Consider the following 22,339-nt stretch of genomic DNA (forward strand, 5'->3'; position numbering starts at 1 on the left):
TTTTTTAATTTTAGAAAATATAAATTTTCGGATCCGCGAATTCCCATCAAATATTGGCTGAACCAAATGGAGAACAAGAATACGTTCTATTCCAGAGTACGTATTCCAGAATATGTATTCCTATTCCGCTCACCAAACGGGCCCTAGATTGTGTCAAAGAGGGTTACCAGGTATTTGGGCGTACTATAGAAAACTAATCTAAAAACCTGCATAGGTGACTTCAATTTGTTTACGGAGGATTTGAGGAAAGCTTAGTACAAGGATCCATATAAAACAACAGATGGCGAAGCATGTTAGGACGAATGTTGCCGCATGACAAAAATTGAGATTTAAAATAGACGCTGCAAGGAATTTAATAAGTGCCTGGGAAAACACCCGTTTGATTTTACATAGCCAAACCCAGATCATTTCTCTTACAAGACCAAAATGAAGTTATCTATTTTTAACAGTGAAAAGCAGAAGATGATCATGGATAGATCCAGCAATCCAAGGCCGAGTAACGTTAGTAGCAGTAGTAGTACTAGTTCTATAAAAGCCCTTGGTAGATATCTTTCTAGGATGCACCCCACGCCGGAGGCAGCACACCAAAATGTTGTGATAATCATGGATGCTTCCAGAGGGATTGACTCTTCAGCATTATTTTGGCCAATTGAGTGTTTAAATCTGAAGAATGGGGATTCCCTCAAGCTCCTCAGAATTGTTCACCAAGTCGATGTTAATCCCAAAAATGGACAGAACTGTAAGGGTTTCCCATTACAGTATGAAATACATATATAATTGTTATTCTGCTCACAAGCAGGCACTTCATGATGCCATGCACTTTTTATTTTCAAATTTTGAAGCTTGGTATAGATTTTGTTGTTGTATCCTTGACTATCTATCATCAGTTTTAATAATTCTTATGAACTGTGCATTCCTGTAGCCTATTATATAGTAATAGTTATCATTTTAATAACTTACTATTGAGAATTTTTGAGTGTGTTTGTGTTTTGAGGTGTGGTGCAGATAAAGCTGAAGCGAGTTTCAATAAAAGTATGGCCTGGATGTACGCTAAATTAGTGATTGAAAAAGAAATGGAAATCAAAAGGGAAGAGTGCCTCAAAAATGTTCTAGTTGAAGTTATTCGTAGAGAATGTGAATATAAACGGGTATGAAATCATTTGACTGTAAATTTTCTATAATTTATGTAGTCTTTGAAAGATTATTTTCGAAATCAATTGTATATGTTTTCAATTGATGAATTGGATTGCACTTTGAATTTGGATCATGTCTGATGATAGAGGAGAGTGAAGAAATAGATTTCAGACGTAGTCTCACCACCATTTAAAAAAAAAATTATGTTACAATTCAATTCTTTACTCTCCTCTTTCTAATAATGAATCATTAATATCAATCACTGAACATACACAATTAATTTAGAAAACAATCTCTACAATGTTTTCAAAATCATATCAAACAAAGCATAACATTTATACTTATCTTTCAATAACAGAAATAATTCAAATACTATTTTAGATTCTTGTACTCCATTTTACTTCATTGTTCTAACCAACCTAGCAGACATTCACATCAAAGATACCAGTGCAAATTACCCATAGATCTAAATATGTTTGAGCTCAAGACTTTGCACTAAGTTTTCCCGTTGTGCCATCATCAGATTCAATTTGATGTGGAAGTGAGAGCTGGAGCTTCTTCCAAGGTAGTAGCCTTCCAAGCAGGCAGAGAGTTTAAAGCTACATGGATTGTTTTAGACAGGTGTTATGCGATTCTTGAGCTTTTATATCAGGGGGTTACAGAGAAATACCTTGTAGGCTTCCAAATATTACTTTTTTATATTGATACAAAAGGTTTTAGATATAAATCACCTCAGACTTTTGCACAAAGTGATAGAATGCTATAAATTATATATATATGTTACCTGTCAGGTCTATAAAGAAGGATGCCAAGTACTTCATGGAGAACCTAGCTTGCTCTATTTCAAAAGTGACGAGGAACAACAAAGTTAAAATTCTGAGAGGAAACATAAGTGCAAGTGCAAATGCAAAAGCAGGAAACGGTCTCCTTGCAGAAGGGAAAACTAGGAGCAGTGGAAGTGATAGTTTAATGGAATCTAGGGAATCGCCTGATTCTGCTGTCTTCAGAAGCATTTATGAAGAAACTCCTGCCCCTGTTGAAGAACGGCCAGAAGACCTATTCAGTCTTGAGATTAGTCCTGCTGATCAGATAACATTTGCTAAAGGTATTTTCTAAGTGTTGTTTTCATTTGATGAAATCTCATTTGAGGGGCATCACTAGCTAGTTGGATCTGGTATTTTGTTCGATTTGAAATATATTCTAAATTTTTTAAATTTATGTGATTCAATGATTCACAAATCAATAATAATATTATCATTAAAAAGTGACAAATAATTATTTTACTTTGATTAACCAAAATTTACCTCTGATCATTTCTGTTTAAGAATAACCACTCTTTATCACTTGAACTCATATTTGCTTATGATAACTTTACCTATCTCTATGTGTATCTTAAGACCTTATAATTGATTCCTTCAGATTATTATAAGCAGAGGCTACCTCTGATATCTAATATAAACCAAGAAGCTGACTCCAACCAAGATCCACAGTCTTCTGCAGAAAGCCTCTATTTTTCAGGTAATTGTTGAATAAGCGCTGTATTCTTTTCAGGTTTGATAGTCTGGATAATGTCTATTTATTTAGGACTTTTAAAGAAAAAATTAATGACATCATGAAGTATGTAATTCTGATGTGTCTATTTGTATTTGTACTTTAAGCGAAAGAAAGAGTCTATTTGTTATTGAAAATGGTTAAATTTTTTCCACTACTCCTAAAAGACTTTTCTGAAGTCTTTGCTTTATATGTTTTTGTTTCCAGTCCTGTACAATGGAAACTGTTCACTTGTAGCTAAGCAACATCTGGTGGTATAAGGACAAAATAATAATATTATTGATAGCTGACATCATTAGTTCCTTTTAACCCAAAGTCATATTCATCATATTTTTGTTAGAGTGGGGTTGTCGTTCCACCAAAAGACCGATCTGTCAATCCTCAATACAACCACTCAACATATAGTCCACAAGAGGCGATTAAGCCCTTGTCACGAATGTTGAGGGGAGTGCTGAATAAATTCCTAACAATCTCCCCTTTAGCATTACCCGAGGGTCTGAGGATTCAAACCTGTGACCAAACTTTGATACCGCTTGTTAGAGTGGGATTGCCGTTGCACCAAAAGACCGATCTGTCAATGTTCAATACAACCACTCAACTTATAGTACATAGGAGGCAATTAAGCCCTTGTCATGAATCCCGAAGAAAGTGCTGAATAAATTTCTAACAATTCCTAATTTCTGTTTAAGACACTCTTCAAATTGATAACCAGTCTAACTGATGCTTCTCATACCAGTAACTTAGTTTGTACAAAAAACTTCTCATACCAGTAGTAGTTTGTACAAAAAAACATCTAGGGTACTATGACATATTCTCCTATGTTGTGGCTAAAAGTTATCTACTTTTTTTTTGTATCTGCTGAAATCTTGTTTCTTATCTATTCCAACCTTGCTGTACTTTTACAACACCACTGACCCAGATGCCAACTTCAAAATATAACTTCTTTGTTTCAAAATCAAGTGGATACATAATCTATATTACATGAGAGCTCAAATGAAAAGTTGTGTGAAAACATAATTCAAAAGAAGAACATACCAATAACTTTGATAGATTGTGGCACTCCAGAGTCCAATTCAGTTATCTAAGATCTTAAAATGGCAATTCAACTTCTCGCCTTACAAAGTCATGCAAATTCTGTGACAGATGATGGCAGCAACAATGGAGACACCTCTGAAAAAGCAAAGACGGTAATGGAAAATTTCATATCCAATCTGAAATTACCAGAAGGAAGCCTTGCATCTCCGGCAGATCCTTGTTCAGTATGTCAATACAAGTCATCCCTTGTAATGGGGCAGGAACTAATAAGATACACATATACAGAGATTGCAGAAGCCACAAACAACTTCTCAGAAGAGAACTGTCTTTCAAGAAGTGGGTTTCGGCATGTTTATAAGGGTCGATTAAAACAAGGATTGTACATTGCAGTAAAAGCTCATAAACATGCAAGTTTTGTGCAGCTGAGAGCTGAATTCGAGTGTGAAGTTGAAGGCATAAGTCGTGCACAGCATAAGAATCTTGTAATGCTTCTGGGATATTGCTCAGAGGATAGCAACAGATATCTTGTTTACGAGTATATCTGCAATGGGTCTCTCTATTCCCATCTCTATGGTAAGCCCAAGCCACAATTTTTGTGAATTCGGATTATTATTACCAGTCTGCATTTCTTTAAGGGTTCCTAAACTTTTGTGCAATGATGATCAAAGGGAGCGACAGAAAAGTATTGGATTGGCAAGAGAGGAGAAACATAGCAATCGGAGCTGCCAGAGCTATTCGTTACTTGCACGAAGAGTGCAGAAGTCGTCAGATTGTTCATGGCGACCTCCGTCTCAGGAAGATTCTTCTTACCCATAACTTCGAACCCATGGTATGCATATCTCTAAATCTATTAAAAAATGTCAATTTTTCTATACAATTATTTTAAAGGATCTTGATTAGAATATATTTTTACTTTTCCATTAACTTTTGGATCACATTTTAGGATCTATCATATTTGTTCTTTTTCAAATGATCCCTATTATTGATAAAAAATAAATATAAAATAAAAGGCAGAAATATATTTTAGTCAATTAAGAAATTGTGAAAAATTAATATATTAGAATTTTATCACTATAGGAGTTCTATTAGATTTTCAAAGTTGACCTATCATATATAATTGAAGCTTTTTTTCTATCATTTTTTATTGTTCCATTTTCTAACCGTTAACATATAGAACTCTCCATTACAAATGATGACTATTTTGCATGATTACATTGTAGAATTTTTAACCAATTAATGGTGATTAGTTTTAACATTCCTACAACACATTGCCCAAAACACGAATATAGAAGATAGTTTATGAAACTACAATGTAATTTATATTATTATATAAAATTCATAAAATCTTGTTGGTCTCTTTGAGGAGGACACATCCTTCTAATAATGGTGATAGCAATGTGATTATTACATGTTGATATAATAATTTATATCTTATATTTGTACTAGGTCTTTTAGCTCGAGCAATAATTTACATCCAAACCTTTTTATTATAATAAGACTTAAGAATAGGGGTCCGATGCAATCACAATGGGTGTACCTTATCAGATGGCAAACAATGGGCACAACAAAAGCTCAAATCTAATAAACTATACAAATTCTTTCACTTCAAATAACTACAAACACACTATACATAATTTCTAAGTTAGTTACCTTCTCCACTTTGTGCTTTCCATTGATGAGCAACTCCTAATTCAACCATGAGAGAAACTTGACAATTACACCATTAGTGTTTTCGAGATGTTTTTACACATTGTATTATTATTTTTATATTGAATAAAACAAGATTATAAAAAATCCAAAGGCTACTAGTACATAGGATAATTACAAAATCAATTATACAAAATTACAAACAATGACCAATATTTATACTAAAAGGCTTTACATAATAGTTGGTTTAAATTTAACCTACTTGATCTTGGGCTTGTTGAAGCTGAACCATGGTCCTAACATATTCCTTTGTCAAATATTTAATCTATTAGAACACAACAAATTGAGAAGCTATGTTAAACATGCTTTAAAATAACTTGTTGAATTGAATCTGCAAACACATTATCATGTAAACCAAATTCAAAGAGACCTTCTTTCCAACTCAATCTGTGATGGAAAATAAAACTAGATTTTAAAAAAATATTTCATATATTTTAGTGGACATGCAATGTGAAATTATATGTTTTGTAGTTTTCTAGTGTATAAGTAAAAGGGGTAGTTGATTAAACTAGAATGCATTTAATTTATCTTGCACATTTTATTTATAATGTAAAACTTTTTAGGTTAACAATTATGCCTCCACATTAGTTTTCATTTCCATATATGTGCACTCATCTTAGTCCATCGTATAGTGCTAAATCTACATTTCCATTTTTGATTGAGACAAAGATTGAGACTCCAATCAGACAAATATGAAGATAAATTTTACTCAATAAAAAGTAATTATAATGAGTAGATGATAGCTATTTGGAATCTATAAAAATGAATTTCCTCTGAATATCTATTTTTATCACATTTATGGATAATCTAATTACTTTGGTTAGCTTTCAATTAAAAAAAACCTAATTTTACACCTAGATATAATAACTAACATTCAATTGTAAGAATTGCTAAATCAATTAAATATCAAGATTTCAAGGACTAAAAAATATCCATATTACTAGGGAAGATTGTAACATCATATCTCATTTCAACTTTATTGATTAGATTCTTTTGTTTCAAAGTTTATTATTATTCAATAAGCTAATAAGTAAACATCAAATATATCTGTGTGTATCATGGAGCAATGTAATCACCACTAAGAAGATTAGTTAGCTTTGTACATTTATTCAAAAGAATGTCCTTAGTTTAATAAGAACTAGGGTATATTGTGTACATAATAAGACAAATCATAATATTTAAATTTAAATTTTAAAGAGGTTTCAAATATGTAACCATGCAAATGAATTAGATTACAATTATAAATATGACCAACCTAAGTTTATTGGCCTCTTCAAACCTATCTTAAAATTTGGATTTTTTAATAACTTAAATATTAATTTTACCACTTTCATTTTTAAAAATATTAATGGGTTTATTTGTTCTTACATTTTAAATCAGGTTGGAGACTTTGGTCTAGCATACAAGTAAGACATCAACACTTCTTTATTACTATTATTAAATAAATGTTATTTCCTTTATAAGCTTGAAATAGTCAAAAATTTGCTTGGAAGTTAAAATGATTATTACTTATTTGATTTTTTGATGTGTAACATGTTGAAGCTGAGATTAATTATTAGTATATGTGAAGCTTGAGTAAAATTGAACTTAGTACCTACCAGATGAGAGGCTCAAGGAGATATTTTTCCACAACAAGTCAAAATTGTGATATTGCAACTAGGATTTAACTGTGTAGGTTTTGAGTCAAACTCATTGACTCATGTTTCATGAGTCGTGATTCACAAGAATCCATCTCTCATGAGAATAAATAAAACATTTTCACTCACCGGATCTAGGTGATGCTCACAAAGGTGAAGGACTGAGATTTCTCAGGAGGTCACCCATCCCAATACTACACCAGCTCAAGAGCACTTAACTACGAAGTTTCCTCCATGGTTAAACCCACACTTGGTGAAGGTTTTGCAACCCCATTGGGTTTAACCATGGAGGAAACTTTGTAGTTAGGCATGCTTGAGCTGGAGTACTTGCTAGGATGGGTGACCTCCTGGGAAGCCTCGGTGCTTCACCTCTGTGAGCATCATCTAGATCCAATGAGTGCTAAGTGTTCTATTTATTCTTTTGAGAGATGGATTCTTGTGAATCACTACTCCTGAAACATGAGTCAATGGGTTTGACTCAAAAACTACATAGTTAAATCCTGATAGCAATATCAAAATGCCCACAACTTACTGTTGTATTGTAGGCTATTGCTCTATTATTACTTATAGATGTTAATTATGATATTTTAAATCTATTTTGAAGATACTTTTCATCATATAATATTAGTTTAGATTTAGTTTCACAATATTAATAAAATAAGGGATCCTTTCTCTTGTTATCAAACTAACATTCACCTTCATTTATTGGTTATGATTCCCACTATGTCATTCCATTTAATGTCTTTGTTATGGCACACACCTCTTAGCTAATACAACTTGCCTCCTCAATGAGTATTTACTCATCCTTTCATTACACCCAACATATTATTATAGTTAATCATTGTACTACAAAGATGCATCCCCATAAAGTCCAAGTATTCCTAGGATAGGGACATTCTTAAGACGTTGGGACAACATCCCCAAGTTTCCAGTGGTGTCACCAACTTTTCTTAGTCACTCCAAGAATTCAAGGACCTCTAGACGTTCCTAGGATGCTGAGTGGATGCATGAGCATTCCTTGAGCGTCTTGAGGATGCCTAGTCATCCCTTGTGGTGAAAACTTATCATCGTTGAGTAATTATTTTTGGAAGTAAAATCTCTCTCTCTCTCTCTCTCTATATATATATATATATATATATATATATATATATATATATATATATGTATGTATGTATGTATGTATGTATGTATGTATGTATGTAACATTTAAGTGGCATTTTCACTTATACTTTAAGTTATATTTTACAAAAATATCATTAGGATGATCGAGAGTGGCTTCATAGGAGTTGTAATGAAGTTTTTAGATTTTTGGAGATTCGAAAAAATCCCAGACTTGACCAAATTTCAAGAATCAACACGTCTCCATCAGTGTAATCTTCCACAACATTTCTTGAATTGCCAAGTTAAAATTGATATTAGAAGGATTTTCTAAGGATTATAATTTATGTCATCACAAATCTCGACTTCGACTCCACATCCTTGACTAGCTTGGTCAAGCTTTTCCTAATATCCTTGTCTGACTTGACTATCTAGCAATCTAAAGTTGCTCAAACTCATCTCTAAGACTTAGAGATTTGAAAATTACCACTGAATTAAGACTACCTAAGATAACTACTCCTTTAAACTAAGTACCACATGTATAGCATATAGTATATGTTAGAGTAATATGGTACAATCTTATTACCTCTAGTTTGCTTAAGCTAAACTTTAGTCATATATTAATTAATTCTTTTATTAATTATTATCATGCAACCTAAGTTAGACCTCTTAGGGTTTTGATCTCCTTTTATAAAGATTGACCTCTTTGTAATATTTCATTCACACAACAACACTTTTTGATTGAATAACAATTTCTCTTTTTGCTCATTAAGAATGTCTCCTCTATGGATACGTAAATTCCATCCTCCATAGTTTTTCTCCTCTCTTTCTATAACAAATGTTTGTATGTAGTGATTCTTGGTAGCTGTGGATTGAGTTTGCCGCAACTTCAACATGATATTAGAGCTTTAGACTTTCATGCTTGTGTTCTCATCATGAGAGGTTTGGCTACAATTTTTAGATATGGTTTTGTAGAGGATTTTTTAATGGAACCTGGGGGAGCTTTGTTTCTAGTCACTTTGAGCCCAAACATACATTACCCTTGGGCTTAGAGCATCCAAAAATCCCATTTCCATAAAATGACCCTGGACACGCATATTGAGGCGACAACAATTATTTAAATTTTTTTATAACAAAATTATTTTCAATTTTGTTTTATTAAAAACCAATGCTTTTATAATACATTTGAAAAGTGCTTGTTTTAAGGCGCATGAGTCTTTTCTTGATAAAAAATAGAAGGGATTTTTTTTGAGGGTCCTACCACTTGCGGGCTCGTACCCTGCTGCTCCCTCCTGTCAGCATCTGTTGACCTTGTTAGATGCACAACATTTGTTTGGGGAGCAAAATTTTTTATGGCGTGTTTTTCTAGTGATGTGGGGATTGGTGATTTTGTGTTGATTGACAATATTTCCACTACCAGGCGGTTCTCAATTTTTTTGGATAGCTATTTTTCTGCTTTTTTTTTGGCACCTACCCTCTATTATGCCCGTATTTTGCAGTCCCTAGGTCAACAATTTTTTTGGGTGTCCTCTCCAAAGCGCCTGTTCTCCTGAGCCATGCGGTTTCTCCGCGCTCCTCCCGAGACCTCAAGTTAGCGAACCCTCCCTTTAGGTTTCTCCGCGGCTCCTCCCGAGACCTCAAGTTAGCGAACCCTCCTTTTAGGTTTCTCCGCGCTCCTCCCAAGACCTCAAGTTAGCGGACCCTCCTTTTAGGTTTCTTCGCAGTTCCTCCCGAGACCTCAAGTTAGCATACCCTCCTTTTAGGTTTCTCCATGCTCCTCCCAAGACCTCAAGTTAGCAGACCCTCCTTTTAGGTTTCTTCGCGGCTCCTCCTGAGACCTCAAGTTTGCGGTGTTTTTGCATTTTACAGATCGAAATTCAGATTTTACTCTATGCACCATTTGTTGAGCACTTTTTTGTGGGGACTGCAAGTTATAGACCAAACTCTGAAATTTGCTTCAAAATTTGGAATGTTTTCCAAACTTTGCTAGTGACCTTCCTCAACTTGTGGAATTTTTTTGGGTGGTATTTTTTGGCACTACACCTTTTTTTCTAGGTGCACATTCTTTTGGACCATGCGACCTTTCCATAATCCATGCCCAACCTTTTTTGAAAGACCCCCACTATTAATGGTTTTGGGACGACACTTTTCTCTGGGTGTCCCCTCCAAGTGACATAAATTTTGGACCCTACTTGTACTTCCTGCTCTATCAAAGATGCAATTTTGGGTCCTGTGTAAAATGTTTTAGCACCAATAGAATCTTTTTTCAACACATGTCTTATTTTGCCACCATATTTCTTTTCTGACATATTTTTCCAGCAAATATAGTTTTATTTTTTCAGTGAACAAGACATTTTTTTTGTCTTGACTGCCAAATTTGGGCTCGTCATTTGCCGACATCAACACTACATCAATGTACTTGTTTGCCCACCTAGCTCTATTTGGACCTACTTTCACATCTTTTCTCATGTCTTGGGCATATAGATTCCATTTTTTGCAAACAAGATATTGTTAGAAAGTTGTTCCGAGCCTATCACAATGGTATCCATTTTGATGGCTTTTTCCGCTATCAAAGTCAGGAGTTCTATTTCGCACTCTGGGAGACATCTTGAATATTCGATCTCCGATTTGAGAATTCTTTATATTGTTGGAAAGACATTTTTGTAGTATTTCTAATGATGCTGGCTATTTTTCCAGATTATGCTCCAGACACATTCTATTCAATTTTTTGTATTTTGCATTTTAGAGGATATCTTGATTGTTTTAGGTCCAAGGATCGATTTCATTTCTTTAGATGATTTTCCATGGGTTGTACTATCTGTTGTATCAACCTTATGTCTCTTCTATTCTTTGTAGATATCTATTATATGTTTTTTTGCAAACACATTGAGATAAAGTGCCATATTCTATCTGTATTTTTGTTTTAGTTGTTTTGCCTAGTTTTGCCTTTTGATTCGAGTAGTGTCATCTAAGGACACTCATGCAGATTATTGTATTCTTGGGATTCACCATATCCTGTGCCTTATTGTACATGGACTACTCTGATTAAAGTGTCATAGGGGGTTGATGTCTTTCCTAAGTTGTTTTCCATCTACCTTTTTCTACTTAGTGTTCCTTTTGTGACATTAGCTTCATGACATGTTTGAGATTGATCACCTCATTACATTATTACGTATTTATATGTACATCTTGATTGTGGTTCCTTGACATGTAGTTCTTTTGGCCCACTTTTCTAGGTGCCTGTCACCTCACCCTTTTCTGCATTATGGGGGTTGTTTTGTTGGTTCTTATGCTTCCTTGGTTCAAAGGAGTGGACTATGTATTTAGTATTTGTTCCTATGTACTAGGCGGATGTAGTATTTGGATGCCTATGCATTTCAGTGAGATGGATCATTTAACATATATACATTCTTTTTTTCTTGATGGAGGTTCAACATTTTTTGCCTAGCCTCATGTAGATTAAAGTCTTCTCTACCAAGGTACGTTCTATTTCAGTGGAGGTTTTTCAGATCAATTGATAGAGCTTTGTGACTTCTACATGCTTCAATGGTGTTCTTCATGATCATCCTTTGGTTCCTATCTTCTGCGTCATTCTCTAGTTTGGAGGCATCTACAATCCTTCATTAGTTCTTTCAATATTCTTTCCATCTCTTCTTGGAGTAGGGTTTTTCCCATGTGGTTTTCTTTATTTCTCCTTTTTACAGAGATTTGGTTGTGCTTGGACACCCCATTAGGCTTTGTTGCCAGGACCCAAATTTATTTTTACTAGTAGTTTCTGGGTTTTTAGCCACTCCCTATGTTTATCTTAAGGTGGGGGGGTTGGGGGGGGGGGGGGGGCAGTGTTAGAGCAATAAGGTATTATCATATTATCTCTAGTTTTCTTGAGCTAAACTTTAGGTATATAATAATTAAATCATTTTATTAGTTATTTTCATGCAAGCTAGGTTGGACCTTGTAGGGTTTTGATATGATTTTATAAGGATTGATCTCTTTGTAACATTTCATTCACACAACAACACTTTTTGATTCAATAGCAATTTCTCTTTTTGCTCATTAAGAATGTCTCCTTTATGGATATGTGAATTCCATCCTCCATAACTTTGCTCCTCTCTTTTTGTGATAGGTGTTTGCATGTAATGATTCTTGGGAGTTATGGGTTGAGCTTTCCTCAACTTCAATAGTATATATACCCCCTCCCCCCTCGGTTACTATCCCCCCATCCTCCCCAAATTAAGGCTCGTTCTCCCCTGTCCTTGATAGAGGTGTAACTATGTAGTTAATGTTGTAAAATTCACTCTTGCATATTTATCATTTACTTTGCAAAACACATGTCGAAGACCTTTCCAAATTAACTCCCTTACACTGATCTCTCTTTTCACTAACCATTTTTCTATCCGATTGGTTAAGGCATCCCCCTTCAAGTACAAACATGAGATAATAGGAATTCATTAATTTTTTCCAATAGTTCTTGAATAGGCAATATGAATTTGTTTCATCTTTATTTTTTTGTCTTATTATGAATCACATTGATAACTATTTGGAAGTCGTCTTCCAAATGTAATTTGGACACCCTCAATTTTCATGCCACTTTCAAGGTGAGCAATATAGCTTAAGCCTCCAATTCATTATTGGCTCTCTCCATCAATGTCTAATCATATACCCTACCCTAGATCTTCCCCAATTACTACTAGAAGCCCCATCAAAATTAGCTTTATCCATCCTTCATATGGCATTTCAATCTATCTTCCACTTTGTCATCTTTACCTAGATTAACCGACCAAACCCATAAATAAATAGTTGAAATGATTATTATTAATTAGATGATAATTGTGATATTTTAAATCTATGGTGTAGATACTTTCATCATATAGTATTATTATAAGTTTGATAATAATGATACAATAAACGGATCCTTTCTCTACACAAGTATTTTTAGATGTTTAGAATCTCAAATTTAACCTATCAATAAAATTATTAATTTATTTCTTATTTAAAAAATATATTTACTTTTAATGAAATAAAAAGTTTTTATATTTTATCCTATTAGTTTTATATTGGTGTTTGTGGGGTGGTAAGTTACATTTATTGTGAAAAGATTAAGGATCAAATATTCTAAAGAGTCCTTGAAATTTTTAATAATAGTAATTCAATGCTAAATAAAATTTCAAACAATAGTAAAATGGGAAGCAATTAGTAAAATTTCAATTATTATTTAGTTACTATGTTACAATGCTCTAACATTTTCTATTTTTGTGAATTATTATAGACATTCATCCGCAGAAAAAGGAGTTGTCTCCAATGATGTATATTATTTTGGTGTAATTTTGCTTCAACTGATTACTGGTCGCAAGGATTTTGATCACACACTCTTGCCTCAAGAACAAAATATTGTGCAATGGGTGCGTTATAATACATATTTCATAACGTCAAAATGAACTATATTTCCAATGCTAAATCATGATTTCTCATTGGCAGGCACAACCCTTTATTACAAATTATAAACATGTAGAGATTTTAGATAAGCGAATTAAGTTCCTAGACGATTATGAAGAATTGTACTCTATGATACATGTTGCCACCCTTTGCCTACGTCAAAATCCTTTAAAGCGACCGTCAATGAGTAAGGTATTTTCTAAGCACCATGTTCTTTCCACTAATATGTTTTTAAAGTTTTACTTGATTGATGGGTTCTTATTATTATCACCATCAAAACTATAATATTTTTATCAATTAGTTTTTTTTTATTCCTTTATTTACATAATTCAGTTTATTGATTCAAAAATTTATTAGGAAAAATAGAGAAATAATTTAACATAAGATTTATTCTAAGTTATTCTAGATAATTGGAAGTATTGATAACTTTTTCTACACAAGCTTATGGGTTTGATTTGGCATATAGACCATCATGTAAGGTAATGATAATAACTTATACAATAGATATATTTGAACAATCCACTAAATTTATACATATTGATGGATAAAGTTTGGAAACTAAAAGCATCTCCACATGTTGCAAGATAGATTTCCCTATTTCCACAATAGCTAGATTGACATCTATGGATCCATTTGAAAAACTGCATTGTAGGTCGAAGTTGGGTTGAACCATTGATATATATTGATGTAACCCTTTATATCATGTTAGATTACTTAATGCTCCATGTGGAAAATTAATAGATGAAGCATCATATTTATGAATAAAATTCAACACATCTAACTAGCTCACACAATCTTGCAAATGTTGGAACAAAGAAAAAAGAAAAGTATTTTACTAGATGAAATGATATATTGCGATATATGATGCAAATGTACAATGACATACTTATATAGGCAAACAACAGAGATGAGTACCCCAATGAGATGTTAGGGTTGGTAGAAACTAACTACACACACATATTTATTTATTTGGTAGGTAAATGGTCCCTTTTATATTAACTAAATGCCTAACTACAAATATTAAATGCATGATGTAAATACTAAACGCCTAATGCTAAATGCCTAAGTTGGGCTTAAGCATGCATAAATAGATAATTTTTATTTCAACCCCTCCCCTTAAGTGTAACTTAGGGAGAAGAGAAGAATTATATGTTGATGGGTCTCAACAACTTGGTTATGTTAGGTACCCATGTACAACAAAACATGCAACTAATCTGAAAAACATAGAAGGAGAAAACCTCATGGGACAAAACTCCTATCCAAAAAAAAGACATGCAAATCACACACTGATGAATGGAGGTATCCACGATAGCCCCAAGAATGACATCCATCACAAGAAGACAAGATAATCAACCCTCTAATGAAGGGAAATATATAGACGACGATGACCCCCCATGATGAAGCATCTTTAAAATCACAAAAGTATTCTAGATGCTAAACAAGCCAATGAAAACAAACATGTCTCCCCTTGGGAGAAGACATAAGTCTAGTAGTGCATGTAGAAGCAACTACATATTCATGAAGTAAAAAAGAACAAGTCCCAATAATGGAAGTATGAAAGAGAAGTCAAGGGATTCTAAAAGTGTCCAATAAAAATTAAGAAAATCCCCAATCAATGAAGAAACAATAGATGAAGGAGACTCTAGAACATTCTCTACAAGAATACTTGCAAAACTAATTGATAAATCCTCAAGCATGCCCTACAAATTTAAAGTAGAAGAATGAAAAACCAACTTAGAAAGACTTGAATTGAAACCATTGAAAAACCTTAAATCTGAAAGCCAATGACGTCTTGGAATCCATGTTAATGATCAACTTTGATGTCGTAAGAGAGGAAGTAAGCATGATTAAGCCCATATATCTGGATCTAGATTATTCCTCATATTATTTGTACATGCGTCAAATGAATACAAGAACAATCATAATCATCAATGAAGTGATTATAGATAAATACCTTGGATTGATGATCAAATCTATCGAATGCATAAACCTCTCCTACATGATGATGAATGAGCAACAAATTTAGAGTGAACTCAACTGCATTGCCTTCTTGTGTGATCTAATACACTAATAGTACATAATGGACAATCTCAAGAATATGATGACTATTAACAAATAAACCTATACCGAAAACACTATCACTTAATGTTAATATGAATGAATTGATTCTTTGTAGTGAATTTATGCTATCCTACAATAATGCTTAAAGAGTTCTTGGATCATGAAACCACTAAACAAGTGACATGAACTAAAGGTGCTTAATCAATAATCCACCCAATAGCTCTAAGTGATGAGTGGTGATCAAGGAATTTGTACACCCAACAAGATTCAAACTCACAACCCTTCTCTTGCAAGATTTCCTTGCAACCTTTACCTCAAATTCATTTCCCTAAAAAGGTTTAATTGGGTTTTCACACAATTTTATGGTTACTCAATCTTATTAAACCCTCACACACTCCACTTGTGTTAAAAAAAACATTGTACTCATGAGACTAAATTAAAAAATATCAAAATTTCCTCAAAACCCTCAATTAACTAGGCTTTTGACAACCTTTTTAATGAAATAAACTCACTTAGACCTGAATAACTTGCTCATATGATTAAATTTTGAAATTTTTGTAGGCAGACATTAGAGCAAAAATCTAATTAAGGATTCTACCAAGTTATTTAAAATTTCAATGGTGTGATCAAAAGCCATTTTTCTCTTATTGAACCCCTAGTTTAGTGACATGGCAAGTTGCAATGTTTTGGTCATAAATTAAGCAAATATTAATGAAATCACTCCAAACCAATCCCATTTGTTTTTGCAAATATAAAATCAACTTTTAGAACCATTTCCATGCATGTAATATTTTTTACGAAGCCATACAAAGAAAATATTAGACTGATATATAAGTAAAGTTGCCTTGAAATGGTCACGAACAATAATTTTTCATCATAAAAATCCTTCACAAATACTTAGAGCATATGCATTCCTTCATTTGATGCAAGAAACATATCAAGAACAATTATCCATGAAAACACATGTTGTTCAACAAAACCTAATGTGGTTTCATGATTTTTGTTTCAAAATTGCACAACTTTGTCCTTGAACACTACCTAGGAAAAAAAAAGGCATTGCAAAGAAACCCTACACGGTCTTACGTGTTCTTATAAGATCTTATTGCATAAATAGATCTAAATCTAAGGCTATGACCCAATGCTCCCACAAGCTAAAATTCACTATGAAATTCAAATTTGTATTGGCAAGAAAATCCCAAATATAAATTCCTAGGTCTATTTACACAACTTAAACCATTCTAAATGATCCCAATAAATCCCCTAAGACCTACACTAACTCAAAAACAAACAAACTCCTAACATCAAAATGAGCATAAATACACCACCTAAGTGATACTCCTGCATTAGAGAAGTATCCTCATGTTTGGTAAAAGAAGGTGAAATATAATGCTCCTAATAACTGATTTAACTCATGGATTTCCTTCTTGTAACAATTAGGTTCATCTTGCCCCTTTTTAAAAAATAAAATATCACAAGTGGGTCTATTTTTCTTATAACAATTTTGCTCATCTTGGCCAGGTTTCTTACAATAGGTGTATTTTGGTATCTCCTTTTTAGATTTTGCATCTATAGAAGAGTTGAGGGGAAACTCACTAGATTCTATCTTGGACTTGTTACAAGTTTTCATACTCACATTTGAGAGGCCTCTTCTATATCTGTAGGGTAGCCTATGCACATAATATCCTTAGGGTAGCCTAGCTACATAAATACTTGAACTCATCCGCCTCTCCAATATGGGAATAACCAAAATAATCTCCAAATAGGCCCACCGCATGAACTTTCTCACACCAATGTGAACCCTAATTTACAAACCAAATAAAATATTTGTTGCAACACTATGAGCTTTTCTCTAATACCATGTTAGAGAAAATCTCTTGAGCTAGGATCCCAATCCATAGATAAATTTAGTAAAGAGAGAAAGACCAAAAAATGATTCACTCAATGAAATAATATATTGAAATATGACACAAATATACAATGACCTCCTTCTATAGGCAAAGAACAAAGATGAGTCCACTAATAGATGCAAGGCTAGGTAGAAACTGTTAGAATATATAGTCCACTGATATAACTGAGAGTGGGGGGGGGGGGTGTGAATCAGTTATAAGAATAATATCACCAATAAAAAATTTAAACAATCTTAACCATATGAGTAATGTAAACTAAAACCACAACAAGATACTCATACACAATAACACAAGATATGTTAACTAGGAAAACCCTTGATTAGAGGGAAAACCCCGATGGGGATGGTACCCACAAGATGATGTAATTCCTTGTTAGAGGATAGACCCTGTTAGGAGTTTGTTACAAAATTCAGTACATATGAGTCCCTATTAGGAACTTTGAATCCCTATTAGGAACTTTGAATCCCTATTAGGAGATTCCAACCCTGTTAACAGTTGTGGAAGATAGCTGGACCCACTGCCCAAACAAATTCAAGGGTAAGACCAATGAATCTACTATCCAAAAGATCTCTGTATTATTCCTTAAAAAATAATAGAACTAAATTGTACTTCCTTCCTTTGTCTTTGTCCTATCAATTAGACCTCTGCTCCTTCTAATCTTGTAACCAGATCACAAACTACGCATCTAATAATCCCTTGGATTACTTACATGCATTCAATCAATACTTTGTTAGGACTTTGTTACAAAATTTAGTACATATGAGTCCCTATTAGGAGACTTTGAATCCCTATTAGGAGATTCCAACCCTGTTAAGAGTTGTGGAAGACAACTGGACCCACTGCCCAAACAACTTTGAGGGTAAGACCAATGAACCCACTGTCCAAAAGATATTTGTATTATTCCTTGCAAAATAATAGAACTAAATTGTACTTCCTTCCTCTGTCTTTTTCCTGTCAATCAAACCTCTACTCCTTTTGATCTTGTAACTAGATCACAAACTGTGCATCTAATAATCCCTTGGATCGCTTACATGCATTCAATCAAAACTCTGCTCCTTTTCGCACTTCGCAAATACAATGATCACAATTCTTCTACATCTCTATTTTCAAATAAGGAAAACATCTTTCCTTTATCTATATCTTCATAATTATTCCTTGAGTCAGCTTCGAGGCTTTCCCAATTAATTAAAATAAGATATATAATTAATTATAATTACAATAGCACTGTTGGTTTGTAGTCTATACAAAACTTTACACGTGCAACTAAAGATCTTGCACACTCGTTGATGTCATCATTTGATTTTCCTTTATCATTGGCTAACTATCCATCACCTCATTATATCTTGGCTAAAAGATACAATGCAAACATAAAAAACTGCCAAATAGATGATCTATTTCTGCACTGCTCACAGTAAATCATACACAACTTTTGTACATCTTTGACTCAAACTTCATCCTCTTAACCATGTGATCAAGACACTCTCAAGAACATATTCGAAACTGCACATCACTTAAGCCTTACTCAGTTACTATGCAACGTAAGATCTCTAACTGCTATTCTTCCAATCTCTGTAGAAATACTTCTATGTTGACATCAATGACAAACACAATCATGAATGCAACATATCAATACTCTCCAATGTTTAGGATACTCCCCCTATGTAGTATCATCAACATTCATGCTAACAATCTCCCCCTTTGGCATTGATGGCAACATAGATGAAAAACTATCTAAGTTCTAAGAATACCAAGTAAACTTCTACTGCTGCACATTCTTGCATCTATACACGAATCCTTCTAAATATCTCTAAAAAGATATCTCTCCCCCATTGCTTAGGAGTACTTCTTATGCACACTCTCCTCCTACTCTTAGGAGATGTTTTTCATGCCCAACTCTCCCCATTGACATCAATGTCAAAGGTGCCAATCAAAATACCAATTGTTAATCAACTATTCCAAGTCATCAACCAACTTGAGTGTCCAAAGACACTATTCAATACCATTTACCACATACCAAGAGTCCTCAATGACTTAGTACACATCAGATACTCCACATAAAGGAAGCATCAACATACAGTCCAGTCAAATAATAGTGCTCTACGCCACTGGATTGATGCACTCTTTGCATCTCATACTTAGAAGTAGGCAAGGGCATAATCCCAAGCATACCTCTTAGGTATTCAAATGTATCTTTAGGCAAAGGCTTCGTAAAGATATCTGCAATATGATCTTTGGTAATTGCATACTCTAATTTGATCTCTTTTTCTATTGCTTTCTCTCTCAGCACATGATACTTAATTGATATATGTTTAGTCTTAGAATGAAATACAAGATTCTTAGACATACTCACTATACTTGTGTTATCATAGTAAATGATAACAATTCTTCAATCTCAATTTTGATATCCTTCAACATTTGCTTCATCCACATAACTTGATTATAGTTATTTGCTACTACAACATACTCTACCTCAGCTATAGTTTGTGAAATATAGTCTTTCTTCTTGCTTAACCAAGAAACCAATCTTCCTCCAAGAAAGAATGCTCCACCATTGGTGCTTTTTCTATCATCCATACTGCCTGCCCAATCAACATTAGTATATGTGCGCAAAGTGAAATCATTAGATCTGTCATACTAAATTTCATAAGCAGATGTCCCTTTTAGATATCTAAATATTCTCTTTATTGCTGCAAAATGACACTCTTTAGGATTAACTTGAAATCTAACTACTATCCCAACTGCATTTGCCATATCTAGTTTGATGCGAGTCAAATATTGCAAACCTCCAATCATTGATCTATACTCCTTGTGCTCTAGTGCAGGTGTCTCATATTTGCTAGATAACTTGTGACCAGTTATCATAGGTGTGCCAACAAGTTAAAAAATTTCCAAACAAAACCTTTTCAACAAATCTTTTAGGTACTTAGTTTGCGAAATGAATATACCATCATTATTCTGCACAATCTGCAATCCTAGGAAGAACTTCATTTCTCCTATCATGCTCATTTCAAATTCATTCTCCATCTCTTCAACAAATTTATCACTAGCTTCATCATTGCCTCAAAAACTGACGTCTTCAACAAATATTACAATGATCAATAAACCATCTTCAATTTCTTTTAGATACAAGTTACTGTCTGTTGTACCTTTAGCAAATCCAAGTTTTGCCAAGTAACTATCCAACCTTGCATACCAGGTTCTTGGTGCTTGCTTGAAACCATAAAGAGATTTCTTTAATCTGCATACCATGTCTTTATCTTCTGATAAGGGAAATCCTTTAGTTTTCTCAATATAGACTTCCTCTTCTAATTTTCCATTTAGAAATGTTAATTTAATATCCATCTCATAAACCTTAAATTTCTTGTTTGATGCATATGTCAAGAACATCCTTACTACTTCCATTCTTGCTACAGGTGCATATGTCTCCTCATAATCAATGTTTTCTTGCCATGAGTAACCTTTACAAACAAGTCTTGCCTTATTTCTCACAACTTCTCCTTGCTCGTTCATCTTATTCTTGAAAACCCATTTAGTTCCTATCACATTCTTGTCTTTTGGTCTAGGAAACAATTCCCATGTATTATTCTTTATTATCTAATCCAATTCTTCCTACATTGCTTGGATCCAGTGATATCCTTGATTGCTTCATCTGTGCACTTGGGTTCAACTTGAGATATCAAGTATATCTCCTCATTTACTTTGTTTCTTTTCATAATGACTTTGTCTTTACTTCCAATTATTTTCTTAGGTGGGTGATTCCTTGTCAGATTTCTATTAGGAGTAGGAGCTGACATTTCAACTCTTAACTCTTCTCTAGGTTCAGATCTCTGCTCTTCTACTTGTTCAATAATTTGCACATCATTCTGCAAGTCACTGTTAGTCTTAAACAAAACTTCAATATTTTGTCTAACAACTCTAGAGTTATCCTCTTCTTCATCTGAATTATAATCTACCATCTTTTCTTTGGTTCCAAACTTCTCATTAATCCTTACATTTGTGCATTCAACTATTGTCTTAGTTCTATAATTGAAACATCTATAAGCCTTACTTTTCAAAGAATAGCCAAGAAACATACCTTCATCACTTCTTGGATCAAACTTACCAATTCCATCATCTCTCTTAATATAACATTGGCTCCAAAAAATTCTAAAATACTTGACTGATAGTGAATGTCCAAACCATAGTTCATAAGGTGTCTTGCCATACCTTTTTTGATCTGTACTCTGTTCAGAGTATACACTGTTGTATTCACTGCTTCTCTCTATAATGTCTTAGAAACATTATTCTTAAATAAAATCACTCTAGCTGCCTCTGCTATAGTTTTATTTCTTCTCTTAGCAATCCCATTTTGCTAAAGTGTTCTAGGTGTAGATAGTTGTCTTTTGATTCTATTTTCTTCATAGAATATGTTAAATTCTCTAGAGATAAATTCTCCTCCTCTATCAAATTTCAAACATTTAATCTTAACACTAGATTCATTCTCAACTCTATTCATAAATATCTTGAACTTCTCAAAAGCTTCTGATTTCTCTTTAAGAAATGCTACCCATATCATTCTAGTGAAATCATCAACAAAAATCATAAAATACCCTTCACCATAGAATCCTCTAGTTCTTGCAGGACCACTCAAATCTATGTGAACAATCTCCAACTTCTCTATGGTAGTGAACTTCTTGCTAGGAAAAGGCACTTTCCTTTGCTTAGCCAAAATACATTCCTTGCATATAACGTTAGTAGGCTTAACAATCTTAGGCAGATCCCTCATTGCAAATGTAC

At 33.5% G+C, this 22,339-nt stretch overlaps 1 protein-coding gene across 1 annotated transcript; it reads left to right on the plus strand.

The window, feature by feature from the left end:
- Positions 1–426: 426 nt before the first annotated feature.
- LOC149576124 (inactive protein kinase SELMODRAFT_444075-like) lies at positions 427–13,597 on the plus strand. Its single transcript, XM_089793871.1, has 9 exons — positions 427–739; positions 1,006–1,148; positions 1,658–1,755; positions 1,926–2,239; positions 2,554–2,652; positions 3,829–4,293; positions 4,389–4,549; positions 6,808–6,833; positions 13,429–13,597. Exons 1-9 carry the CDS (start codon positions 427–429, stop codon positions 13,595–13,597), a joined length of 1,788 nt encoding a protein of 595 aa, XP_089649997.1.
- Positions 13,598–22,339: the final 8,742 nt, after the last annotated feature.

Source organism: Cupressus sempervirens, chromosome 1 (genome assembly GCF_028749045.1).
Source record: "Cupressus sempervirens isolate cs-2001-9-10 chromosome 1, ASM2874904v1, whole genome shotgun sequence".
NCBI lineage: Eukaryota > Viridiplantae > Streptophyta > Pinopsida > Cupressales > Cupressaceae > Cupressus > Cupressus sempervirens.